This window comes from Chiloscyllium plagiosum, chromosome 6 (assembly GCF_004010195.1).
Source record: "Chiloscyllium plagiosum isolate BGI_BamShark_2017 chromosome 6, ASM401019v2, whole genome shotgun sequence".
Taxonomy (NCBI): Eukaryota; Metazoa; Chordata; class Chondrichthyes; order Orectolobiformes; family Hemiscylliidae; genus Chiloscyllium; species Chiloscyllium plagiosum.
Window position 1 is genome coordinate 62,151,832 of NC_057715.1, and position 13,912 is coordinate 62,165,743.

At 39.2% G+C, this 13,912-nt stretch overlaps 1 protein-coding gene across 12 annotated transcripts in view; it reads left to right on the forward strand.

Annotated features, from left to right (window-relative positions):
- Positions 1–13,912, forward strand: part of tenm4 (teneurin transmembrane protein 4) — a 660,982-nt gene that overhangs the window by 452,860 nt on the left and 194,210 nt on the right. For 11 of the 12 annotated variants that reach the window (XM_043691653.1, XM_043691652.1, XM_043691657.1 and 8 more), the window contains one exon: positions 2,229–2,399. The exons of the other annotated variant lie outside the window; for it this stretch is intronic. In XM_043691653.1, the coding sequence (XP_043547588.1) occupies positions 2,229–2,399 (171 nt within the window). The remainder of the gene's footprint in view (positions 1–2,228; positions 2,400–13,912) is intronic. 12 annotated transcript variants of the gene reach the window in all.

Below are 13,912 nucleotides of genomic sequence, written 5' to 3' on the forward strand. Positions count from 1 at the left end.
GTTGTCCTGCCTATCCAGCTGTGTGATGAATTAGTAAGGTGATAGGGCTAACAAAAGAACAAAAGATTCCCTCAAGTCAGAACAGATTGGTGTCTAATGTACTATTTTAAAATTAGAAATAAGATTCACATTGGTCAATTCCCTCAAGCACTGAAAAAACCTTTCCCTTGAGCTAGCAGCTTTTGATTAACAGAGTCACATTGTTGCCTTATTACTTACAATGCTGGGGAGTCATGCTGTGATGAAGTCCCTTTCTCTTCCAGTTCAATTAGTAAATTAGTGTCAAAGATCCTTGTGATAGTGCATTCTAGAAGAATACATTAATAGCTTATCAGATAAAAGGTTTGCGAAATATTAATTTCTTTGCAATCTGATACCGTAACGCAAGCTTAAATAGGCATTTGCAAAAATATGGAGTGAGTTTGTAAAGCCAAGCATGAGGTACTATACAGGACAGATATTTACTGCTTTTCTGAAATTAGCTATAAATTGGAACATGTTTTTCTCATAGGAAGTTGCACTATATTTTATTTTGCCCTGTGAAATGGCATTTGCTGTTTCCAAGATACAATTGCAATATGATTTTCTTAAAATAAAAGATTTATGCCATTAATACCAACAGCTGTAAAATAAGTAAAAATTATGGGCCCCAAATTTCTGACAGGAACTGCAAGGTATCAGACAATGCTTTACATATTCACCTGAACTTGCTGTTACTGTGATTCCAAACGTGAAATTACCCTTTCAAATTAAAAATTAATTCTTCCATCTAAAAAGTGAGAAATCGCAAATAAAGAAGATAAATATTTATGAGGTGACATCTCACAACATAATTTCAGGGATAGAATATTATCATGATTGCTACTCAGTCATTGAAATTTCGAGACAGACTTGGATAACTTAGTCATTGGTCATTTGGATTATGATGGTCCTAACTGAAAGGCTGATTCTGTAGATAATCACGAAACATCAAGTGTTCTTAACCTGAAATCACTCAAAATCAAAGATGTACCCAATTCTTTTCTGAAAATATGCCATATAAATGCTGTTAGATGCATTGCTTTAAGTATTGGATAGTGATGTGTACTCCGTTTGATTGCAATTGGTTATTCGAGGTCATATTTTTGAAAAATAACACTTGCTATCTCCAGTACAGACAAATAATGCTGAAAATAACTTTGACCATGTTATAATTGGTCATTTCAAAGTCCAAATAAAACACAGAACAAAATCAGGGCCAAAATTAAATAGTTATCAGGAATCCCTTGATGATAAACTGAAGAGAAAAATATTAAATGGGCAGATATCATCCTATTTTCATTTTTGCTTTCCAAGAATATCATTTTGTAAACATCTAATATGGCATCACTAAACAAGATATCATAGCATTTCTCCCACATAACGAGGAATTGTCCATGTTCTGACTGTTATTTGTCATTGGTCATCCATACCATGGGCAATATTTTACAAATGTCACAAAACAAAAACTGGGCAATTTCCGATCACTAGACAAATTATGCAAATTGACAATAAATTGATGAATGTACTTAGCTACTAAATGATTTCAGATATGATTTTATTCTGTAAATTCTTTCACGTCCAAAGCAGACATATGCGGTGCAAAATTCAATTTCAGCTTAGCTACAAAATGGGTGGTGGCAGACCAAGCAACCCTCTTACAGCCTTCCTGATTTTTCCTCTTATTCAAAGTGATGATCTGCTGCACTTGTTTTGGGCATTCACAAAACTCCAAAATGCAATTCCAGGATGTATCATATAACACCTCTACTGTTACCATTTAGCACACCAAGAAATTGATTGGGCAAATTGTACTAATTGTAAGACTGAACAAGCATAGTTACAGGACATGCAAGATACAAAGTAAAATATCATCACCAATTGTCAAAAGAAAACTATTAACAAAATATAATACATTGATCAAGGATCTGTAACCTTTGAGATAAGGCTTTGTAGGCCACTGTAGGAATTTGAGTATTGAAACCTTGCACAGTATTGAAAGGTTTCACTGACCCCAGTTCCTTCAATTTTGCACTGCAAGTTTGCGAAGACAACTGGATCATTACATGGATCAATTATCAACAATCCATAAAATAGGGAAAAAACCTACTCCAGACCACCTCACTGTACCGTACATCGGTGCCTAATTTATCCAGAACTCCTGCAGTGATCCAGCCAGAAAAAGATGACTTTTCTCATTGCTATCACAGCCATGCACCTGTTTGGCCTAAACTGGCACCTGCAGCCGATGGAAGGGCAGATGTACCAGATCGGTGAGAACAAAGCCAGCAGTTGGCCAGTGCCAACGGACGTCACATTGTCTCCCTCTGGTGGCACAGGTTTAGGCTTGCCTGAAAGGAAAGGCAAAGGAACCAGTGAAGGTATGGTCTACTGTAAACATAATCAATACTATGAAACTGGCTTTAAATCTGCAGTGTACTTTATGTTTAATATACAAGGGTTATTTGTAAGTTATAATTATAGAACTGCACATACAATGTTCCCTTTTAATATATTCTGCCTTCTTATTGGTACAAATTTTGAAAAGAGTTTACTCAGTTTTTGGACAACATCTGTCAGGTTTTGTCAAATTACTGTGCACTGTATTATGTGTATATGCATTGCGGTGGATCACATTTTAATGGAGCAATGATATTTTGTGACAAAGGGCTGCCGTGGAAGCATTTTGCATGGTTGTGCCAATGATGGAGCCAAATGTAAATTCTTCTATTAACAGTATATTACAAACCTTCTGATTTGCAAGCTATTTAAAAGCATTGCTGTGAAAATTAAAATACACTCCATGGCTGGAACTGAGTTGGATAACCTTTAAACTGAACCCATTCTGACATTCTGAGCTTATAATGTATACCCACATTATATTGATGCACAATGACAGCCAATATTTTTCAATGTGGAATCTCTGCCATTAATACATCCCTGTAGGTATAGAATTAGGAAGAATTTTTGATTTGTGACTCAGAAGTTCTTGCCATTAGTTTAATGTGATGATTCTTTGCCAGCAGATATCACTTGTAGGGATTATGTTTGAATAACTATTCAGCAGGTTGGTTGTCTGCGTATTTCCTAAGGAAAAATATAATTAATATGGATTACAGTCAATAAGATATATCATAGTCAATGCATTACACTTAGTTGATTAAATAGGAAATAATGGCCAGGAGCACTCTCCTCAACTTTGAAACAGTTTTTTTGACTTTGAGAAAGCCGACGGGGATCCTGTTTAATGTTTCATTTGAAATATTGGACTGGAGTATCAGCCTAAATTTTGTGCTCATGTCACTGAAGTAGGATTGGAACTTGTATGTTTTTCACTGGGAGGTGAGCACGCTTCAACTCAACCATGCCTAACAAAGCATACTTTGAGCTTTTGTTTCATTATGAGAATAATCAGATGAAATTGATTGGCAAAGTGTCTAATGGCAGGAGTGTAAAACATTTGACACTCATACTCAGTGCTCTTTATAGGTAGAGAGTTCAGAATACACAGGAACGTTACTTTGCAACAAGAAAGAAAACATCCCAAAGGAAAAAGCCACTATCTGCGGTTAACTTAAAAAGTTAAATGCATTTCAAATTTAAAGAAAAAGCAGAAAATTATACAAACATATATGGCAGGTCAGAATTTCAAACACAATATAAAAACCAACAAAGAATGATAGAAGATTCAAAGCGAAAAATTGAAGTATGAGATAAAGCTAGCTAGAAATATATAAAAATGATGTTAAGGGCCAAATATGATAGAGGTCTGAACAGCATGGGACATGGCTAGATTTGCATCAGACTTGGATGCGAAATCTGGCAAGGCCTGTTTTGACATTGGGAGAAACTCATTGCATATTTTATGTATTAGCTGAATGGCAAGGTGAGCTGCTTGCTAGACAACAGCAACTCATCTCATTAATCTGCAGTTTCCTATCTAAACAAATTCACTGACCAAGTTGGAATTGAGAATTCTCCGCATGGAGATCAGAGTGAATACCTGGCAACTTCAACTCATATCTGGCTGCCAGGAGCCTCCATGTTGTTCATCACCAAGCACCTTCTCAGGTCACAATCCAAGACAGAAGCCATAAGCACCCCTCATCCATGGAACTGGGTAGATATCTTTTAAGTGTAATATTGGAGTTAATGGGACAGGGAAGTCAGTTGGAGGTGAAGTTCAATGTTTGGGATAATGCATTGGGGGCGAATAAGTGTAACTGGGCAGTCAGGGTAGTGTGAGGTAAAATGGGATATCCCTGGTGATCAGGGGATACCTGGGGGGGATAATTGGGGGAGCCTGGTGCTGACGGTATTCATCTGTGTTCCCTGCCATCACTTGCCATGTGAAATGTAACTGGAAAATGGGAGCACAACAGCCAAAGGGTGCTAAAGCAGTGTGAAGTTTATGGGCAGAGATGGATGATCTACATCTCCTGGATGCTTGGGACATTAAAGGGACAAGAAGATGAAGTGTGCATTTGCAAAGTGCAGTCTCATTTCATTGGTAATTGTTTTGTCACCCATGTGCAATCCATGCAGACAGAACTTCCTTAGGCATCAAATGCTTGTCAAAAGCAGATTACACCATTCCGTTGGCATTTGCAAATCAAAAGTTGTTATCTTAGTGGTGAAAAGTTGGCAGCAATGACTTAAAATGTGAAAAATGCTAGCCAAAGCATCGTATCACTCGTGGAAATTCCAAGAATGGCATGAGACGGGGCGAACTTTGTTAGGTCATGTTTCATATAAGTATGGCAATGAATTCAGTGTCAGGTTTCATGGTTGATGTTAGTCTGAGATTGGGAAGGGGTCAAAATGCACAGGCACTCCCTTTTTGATGTAATATGTTGGTCACTCCACCAGCGTGGCACCTTCACCAAGTTGATGCATATGCCTCAACCAGGGTCCTGGTGGGGCAGACAATAGAGCTCCTGAAAATGCAGTTCCTCTGCTCAGACCAATCTGGGAGCCCCTCCAGTAAAATCCAGACAGAGTGTGCCACATCATTCAGGTGTGCTGTGCTCTGTTCAGTTCAAGCAGACAGTGAGGCAGTCTGCTGGATGTTGAGAAACCAGGGGAGTAGAGGCAGTTTTCTGCAGAAAAGGGTGATGCCATTGAGTTATAGGAAGCTTTCCTTGTAGATGGTGGAGCTCAGAAGCACAAGGTGCTACAAACCAGACAGGATCTGATTGACACTCAGTTCCAGTGGGTATGAGATGAGTGCAGAAGACCACCCCATGGACTGTGGACTATTCATTGGTCATGATGTCAGAATTTTGATTGCAAAATTTGCAACTTGAAGCCTTTTACCCATTTAATTTGCATTCAGTTTTTCTGACAAAATAAAAGCTCACCTTTGGAACTGTCCAATTGCTTGCCTGGTTATTGTGTTCCGCTACTGGACAATGACAAAACTTAGCTGTCCAGTAGACATTGAGAACAAAGCACCAATGACTTAGAGTGTTTAGACAAGATATAACTCAGAGCAGGGAAACGGTGTTGCCGGGTGGCTAAACAATAACAAGGGAGAAGGATTGAGGTTGTATGTGCGTTGGAGTGTTGAGCCAGGATTTGCTGGTGAGCAGTAATGATGGATCACCAGTGTGTGCATAGGAGCACAGTGACCTTTAAAAGAGGATGCAGGGGAAGAGATATGGTCTTTCGATGGATCTCTGCTGAATAACAAGTTGTTCAGGCAATGCTGACTGTAAGATGGAATGAGAATTGGCTGTGAGGGACGTTTTAGAGATGTGAAGCTAGTTACACAAGTGTGTCTGGTAAGGTGTGGTGAGAAATCTCACTGGGCTTCATGGCAAGAATCCCTCAAAGAAAACTGACTACTTAGCCAATAAAGCATTAGATTTGGCCCTGAGATTTTCTAATGATAATAAAAAGAATTAACAAATGTGAGAATTGGTCTTACAGAACATGACTCTGAGGAAATTAATAATGGAAATTAAAGAGATAGCAAATGAATTACTCAGTAGTTTTGCATCTTCACTGTAGAGGATATTAATAATATCCCAGAGATAGTTACAAATCAGGAAATGGGAGAAAGGGAGCAACTCAAGTAAATTACAATGAACAGAGAAGTGGTACATAGTAAATTACTGGAGCTGCAGGATGACAAGTCCCTGGACCCTGTCAGACTTCATCCTACGGTGGCTAATGAGATTTTTGATGCCTTGGTTTTAATTTTCCAAAGATTTCTCAACTCAGGGAATGTCCCATTAGATTGGAAAATAGCTAATTCCATTAGATTAGATTCCCTAGTGTTGAAACAGACCATTCGGCCCAACAAGTCCACACCAACCCTCCAAAGAATAACCCAACCAGACCAATTTCCCTCTAACTAATGCACCTAACACAACAGGCAATTTCGCTTGGCCAATTCACCTAACCAGCACACCTTTGGACTGTGGGAGGAAACCCACGCAGACATGGGGAGAACGTGCAAACACCACACAGGCAGGCGCCCGAGGCTGAAATTGAACCCGGGTCCCTGGCGCTGTGAGGTAGCAGTGCTAACCACTGAGCCAACATGCCACCTCGATACTCTGTCTCCTTCCCCATTATTCAAAAGAGGAAGGAGACAGAAAGCAGGAAACTACAGGCCAATTAATTTAACATCTGTCAGGAAAGATATTAGAAACTATTGTTGAAGATGTTATCACAGGACAGTAAGAACAATTCAAGCTAGTCAAGTGACGTCAAAATGTTTTGTGAAAGGGAAATTATGTTGTACCAGTTTCTTGAAGTTCTTTGAGGAAGTGACATATGCTATGGATTAAAGCAAACCAATGGATCTTCAGTGTCCAGAAATCATTTGACAAGATGCCACATCAAAGGTTTTTATTAGTAATAAAAGCTTATGATGTGGAGTACAATATTGGCATGGACAGAAAATTGGCTCGCCAACAGGAAACATAGAGTAAGCAAAATATTTTTTTCTCTCTGCTTGGCAAATAGCAGTGTGATGGGGATCAGTGTTGCGGTCCTAAGTTTTTAGATAGATACTCGGTTGAAGGAATCAAAAGTTGATAAATTTGCTGATGACACAAAATAGAAAAGTAATTTGTAAAAAGAACATAAGGAATACCAAAAGGTTAAGTGAATGGTAAAGGAGTATAATGTGGGAAAGTATGAAGTTGTCTACTTTGGCTGGAAAAGTTTTTAAAAAACACACCATTTAAACATTGAGAGGTTACAGAGCTCTGAGATGCAGGGAGAACTGGATGAACTAATACAACAGATTAGTGTGCATGTAGGAAAGTGAACAGGATGTTACAATTTCTGGCTAGAAGAGTTCAATACAAAAGGTAGTGATTATGCTTCAGTTACACAAGTCACTTGTGAGACCACATCTGGAGTATTGTGTACTGTGTTGGTTTCCTTATTTAAGGAAGCATGTATGCATGTGGGAAGTGGTTCTGAGAAGTTTCTCTGTACTAATTCTGGAATGGGCTGGTTGTCTTATGAGTAATGTTTGGACTGGTTAGGCTTGTATCCACTGGAGTTTAGCAGAGTAAGAGGCATATTAATTGAATTATGTAAGATTCCGGGTGGACAGTGTAGATCAGGAAAGGATGTTTCCTCTTTTGGGAGGATCCATAACTGGGGGTCTATATTTCAAAATAAGGGGTCATCCAATTAAGCCAAAAAGGAGGATTTTTTAAAATCACAGCACTGAGATTCTTTGGAATGATCTTACTTAAAATTCAGTCGAAACATAGTCTTTAAATGTTTTATGTCAAGTATAAATTGATTTTGATAAGAAAGGGGATGAAAGATTATTGAGGTTGGATTGGATGTTGGAGTAATCCAATCAGCTATGAATTATCGAGTGATGGAGCAGACCTGAGAGGCTGAATAGCCTCCTCCTGCTCCTAACTCGTATGTTCATAAGACAATGCACACAACAGCAAGAGGTCAACTGCATTGCTCCCGATGATGAACATCAAAGATTTGAACAGAAGCAAAGTTGGAGTTGACAGGTTCCATGCTCGAGATATTCCAATGGTCAGGTAGTCATTCAAGCAGTGCAGACTGGAATTACACATTACCGTCACACAGAATTCCCAACACAGCCGACTCAGAGAGAATTACCCAACAAATTGAAAATTCCAATGGGCAATTCTCTTGAGTCTGAAACATTCTGAAAAAAGACCCTCGAAGTCAGAGAATTCTGATGGGTTCTACTCACTGAGGTTTAATCGTTATTCAGGAAAGGTTTGTGGATTAGAAATCTACTCGAATTTCTGGTTAACAATTAAAATGAACCTCAGGCTTACACTGGCGCTCCCCAACAAGACAACCCAACCCCAACCTTGACACTCCCACACTGAACACCACCAACCTTCCGTCATAGCTCTGCTATCACCCCAGCGGTTCATTCCAACATCATCCTGTACCTTATCTGGCAAGTGCCTGGAACCACCCCCTCACCCCCCATGTAACATAACATATTTCCTACCCACCTGCCTCCCAACCCCCACTTTCACTTGACATATTTATCCTTTCGCAGATGCGGTCAAAGATCTGCTGCATATTTGAATCACTGAACCCAGCACACAGTCTGCTGCATAAAGGACCATGACTTTGACATTGATCCTTCCTTCTTGCTGACTGTGAGAATTCCTGGGCCGCTTTCTCCTTATTTTGTTTCAGGACACTCTTGACCAGAGTAAAAGTAATCTAAAAGCATCTGAGTAATTTCTTTTTGGTCCAATCAAGGTTGGAATTAGAGTTTCCAATTCTGATCAGAATTTCCAAATTTGTATGCAAAAGTTGCAGAAGTTGATTTTAAGCCTTAACAAATTAAGACTGTAACAGTGAAAGCATTTCAATGTGATGGCTTTGAGCTACAAGAAATTGGAGTTAGCTGTTCCTAATGTCCAAGGAAGACAACACTGTTTCTAAGGCTGTAGCTTTTGCAATTCCCTCCCCGAACATCTCCATCTGTCACCTCTTACTCCACCCTTAAAATGCTCCTTGAAACTTACCTTTTTGCTCATTTGCCCTAACATCAAAGTTTGTTTGATCACATTCCTCTTAGGACATTTTAATAGATCAAAAGTAATGATATAAATGCAAGTTGTTTTGAATGACCACAAGAACATTTCCTTTGAACTGGCACTTGCAATAGAAACATGGAAGGGGGAAATTGAAGAGTAAGAATGAGGGAAGGTTGAAATTAGATTTGACCAGGAAGCAACAAATCATCAACAGTGCTGCAGCAGTGTATGTCACTGGAAGAAGAGGCCACACTAGTTGGAGGTTGGGACATCTTTGGGATAACATTAAATTAAGCATATTTTAAGTTGTACTTGAAAATAATTCATGATGTTGATGGAAAGATGGGAAATCAAGCATAAGGAGCATCACCCCTGTCCTGCTTGCTGGTTGCCAAATAGCCTATGGCCTCCTGTCAGGCACTTAAACTTAAAATGAAAATTAAAAATTATGGATTATGCTATTCTGTTAGAAATGTACTTAAACTGTCATGTTAAATACCTGCAATTACAAAAAAACCATGTGAAGTCAACTATATGTTCAGTAATTCATGAATTGGCAATGAATTAACTGTAATCATTCCAGTGTATATATTAAGAGGTTGATTTGGTAACCTTGGTGTTGATTCTACTGACTGGTCCATTCCTTTTTATTGCACTATAGGAGTTTTAATAATCTGGTTAGAATAGACTGCTGGATACTTTTCAAAATGTCTATGATTTAAAGGTTTAAAAAATTGCAATGCATGTACCTTTGATTTAGAAGTACATTTATCATTTAATTCATTTTGCATCTGCAAGGTGACCAAGAATCCAGTCAAGGTAATTAATTTATTGTATTTCTCATGTATGAGAAAAAGGCTCAAAGGCTCAGATTTCACAGCATTGCAAAAATGCTCACCGTTGGCATCAATGAAAGCTTCCCACAATCCTTAGCGATCGCTAAGGTGTAGATGTTCCCTCTTCTTATCATGTGGCATCAACTCAAAGGAATCTTTAGGTACAGCAACAGTGGAGGCAGAGTCAGAGGTGGAGAGGGCAGGAAAATTAGGGGACAAAAAAGCTCCCAAGCAAATATGCCAAAGTGTACCTGTCTCTTCCCAATTTTTTTTTCTGGAGGTTGCCCGAGCATGCTGCTAGTGGCCACGATACGGGAATCCAGCTGAGTTTGTTAATGACTCAATCACACTGAACCCTGCCATGTGTGCAATGTATCAGCACTCCATAGGAGGTTGGAGTGGGGGGGAAGTGATGTACAATCTGCATGTTAAATGGGGAAAAATGACAAATCAGCAGGTCATCTGGAGGCAGAAACTTGCCATTGCACGAGAAGCTCCTGAAGTCTGCTGTCAGAGATATAGTACTGAGTGTGAACAAATCACTGACATTTCATTAGCCTCATATTTCCTCTGTTTGCTGTAGACTGTATTATATATTTATTTCAGCAGCATTCTCACGTGACTGTAGTCATGTCTGCTGGTCTGCCTTTTAATAGCATGTGTTGAATTGCCCTTCCATCTCCTCAATATCCCTGAGGATCTAAGTTTGATGGCAGTGCCAAAGTCAGCTTCTTAATTGCACACCTTTGGGATGATTGAACCAGAAAACATTCTGCTGCCAATTGCCAGAAATAAAGCTGCCTACAATTTAAAAACTATTGTGCGAAAATTCAGCTCAAAGGTTGGGGTCAGTAACCAATCTCACACTGAAGTATTCTCACAGACAGCAAACTAGGCAAGATTTACACAGACAAAAACAATTATTGCGACACATATTTGGAATTAAAAATGATGGTATGCCATAAGTATACTTTTAAAAAAAAATGCTCAAAATGTGATTTTGTTTTATCATAATGGAGAAATTCAACATTCCATAAATATAAAACTTATCAGGGCCATTGAGGCTGTTAATCAGTAATTATGAATTAATATGCCATTAAAAACACAATTGCATCTCATTGAACCAACTTTTTCAAAGGTTTTTACACAAAACTGATGGTGTAAAAAGGCAGTTCCTGTCAGTTGAATAATTTCTGATTCTTTGCAACCTGAGGGATTTCAAACATGCACTCAAAGCATAAATCATTGACCCCCCCACAATTTCTTAATTTCTATATTTTTCTGGTTCTGAGTGCAACCCAGAAATTAGTGTCAGCTTTCCAAAAACTGTTTCATCTGACAATCACCTGATGAAGGAGCGTCGCTCCGAAAGCTAGTGCGCTTCCAATTAAACCTGTTGGATTATAACCTGGTGTTGTGTGATTTTTAACTTTGTACACCCCAGTCCAACACCGGCATCTCCAAATCATTCTTGGAACCATACAGACACAAACCCCAGATCTATGTGATCTGACATCACTGTGACTTTGCTCATTTTACACAAGCTCAGTAATTATACTCAGAGTAAAGGTATAATTCCATTTACTCTACATCTTGCCACTAAGTACTTTTACAGTGTGCCCTCTTCACACTAACATTAGCCATAAACTGCAACATGAGGCTGTTGAAGTGCAACCATGGACAGCTCAAGGACTCCATGAGAAAGTGAAACTGGATCACCACAGATAAAAAGAAAAATTGCTAAAGGAGGACCAATAGGAGACTCCTGTGTGGTACTCTGAATTGCACAGCTACTTGAAAGGGCGAGCTTCTTCTCCGGCTAATCTGTGATAGTAAGAAGGGAATGAAGATTCTTGTTCTCTCTCTCCAGTGTTTTTTTTAAAAGAGTAGTTCATTGCTCATTAACCATAGAGGAAAGTTTTCTTCAGCTCGTCTTTCACCTTCGTCTTGGATTTCTCAACATTTCTGTAACAAAAAAGCATTTTTTCCACTTCAGGTATCTCTGTTGTACAACTTGCATTGTTCAAATGTGGGATTTCTGAAATCGCCAGCAGGTTTCTTATTTTCAACCTGCAAGGCTTGTTTGTGCTATTTGACTTCTAACAGTCAGATGGTGAGACCTCAGTCACACTTGGGTAATTGGACTAACTCTTGCTGTAATCTGAGTGGTTCAAGCCCAACCCTATATTCAACTTTAAATTTCTCACAGCATGTTGATAGGTTTCTCTTGTACCCTCCAGCTGCCATCTATGCAGATCAGCCACTTCTCCACATTGAATATTAAATTTGATCTATTCTGGACCTAAGAGTCTCTTACCCTCTCCGGATCATCTATTATTTAGCTTCTTGAAGTTGTACCTCTTCTTTGCTGAGGATTTTTCTCAAAACATTTCAAGCTTACCGTCATGTTCTGTGTGCTTGATCTCAAAATCTAGTTGCATACAGTTGGCTTCTGCCATCCATCCTGACTGAACCACTTTGAATCCACTTCCATGCATGGTTAAAGATCTCTTTTGAACTTTAACGTTGTTGCTGCCTCAGATTTTGTGGCCATTTCACTGGTTTAGGAATGTTTAAAATGTCATTCGAGATTGTGCTAAGACAAAGTTACCATTTTTTTGTTTCCCAGCAATGACTTGGCTTTCCACTCTGGATGGAACTTTTCATCGATTTTTAACCTGTAGTGGCTGTCACTGTCCCTGGGCAAGTTTGTCCATTAAGTAATAACTCTAATTTTTTTTTAAGCTCTTCAAGAAAGGATAGATTCTCCTCCAAAGAGACACATGGGCCTCAAGGACAATGTGCCCTGAGTCCACAAGTACAGTAGGGTACAACATTTCTTATTTAAATAAATGAATAACTGGTGTGCTGGCTTCCTTCTCTGCAGCTATGTTGTGAAAACTTGAACCACTATCTAGAACGTTCTTTGGTTGCTGGCCACTGATTTCTTTGACATCATCTTTTCCTGCTACTTTCAGCTGTTTTGAGAGAAATGAAAAATCTACCCCACCCTGTAATGATGTTAGGACTGTTCACTAACTAAAGCATCACCAAAGTTGGATAAGTAAAACTGCTTAATAAAGAATCATAATGTTTAGGAATTATGTACAAAATGTTCATAATATAGCTTCCATTGCAATTACTACATCTGGCCTCTTACTCTAATGCTTGTACACCCTAAACCCCCAGGCTGAATCTGAGGATTTATAGCCTCAGCAAGGAGATTATGGGCATAGCATCTGAAAAGATTGACACATCTGCAGTATCCCCTTTCTAACTGGTTTATCTACTATTTACTTTAATCTCGGTATATCCAAATTCATTCAACAGATTTTTACTGTCAAGGGAATAGAATTCTTGCTCTGGGCCTGTCCCCCTGGAAGAGCCATCCTGACACTTTTGTTCCCCCTTGCTATGATTCCCACAGCCCCCTCTGGTCTGTGCTTAATTTCCATTACTGCTGTAATCTTACACTAGTCTCTCTCTTTGCAATTATGAGTCTCAATAAAAATCACCGGGAAACTAATGCAGTTCCTTTATGGCTTGGAACATGCATGTTCTTCCATGCATTTGCCATAAGTGTATTTTTGTGAGATTTTGTTCCCTACCCATCTCTGTATTTTTGTTTCAGTATTATTTTGCTTACTCTGGCCTATTTGATTCCTTCCTGGTTCGAACAGTATATTCCATCCTGGCCCTTCTCCCACATTTTCTTTAGCTTCTGAGGGGGTTTTCTGCGGTTCAGTGTCTAGGTAGGTCTCAGCCTTGACCAGCCTTGTTGTATAAGGCAGTTGACTTGAAAGAGTTAAGTCAAAATCTTTGGAATAACTCCCTCGCCACCTCCTTCCCCAACCACCCCCCCCCCCAATTTGGCATATAAATAACTGTCATAGAGTCATAGAGATGTGCAGCACGGAAACATATCCTTCGGTCCAACTCTTCCATGCCGACCAGATATCCCAACCCATCCAGTTATCACAACTCATCCAGTCCCACCTGCCAGCACCTGTCCCATATCCCTCCAAACCCTTCCTATTC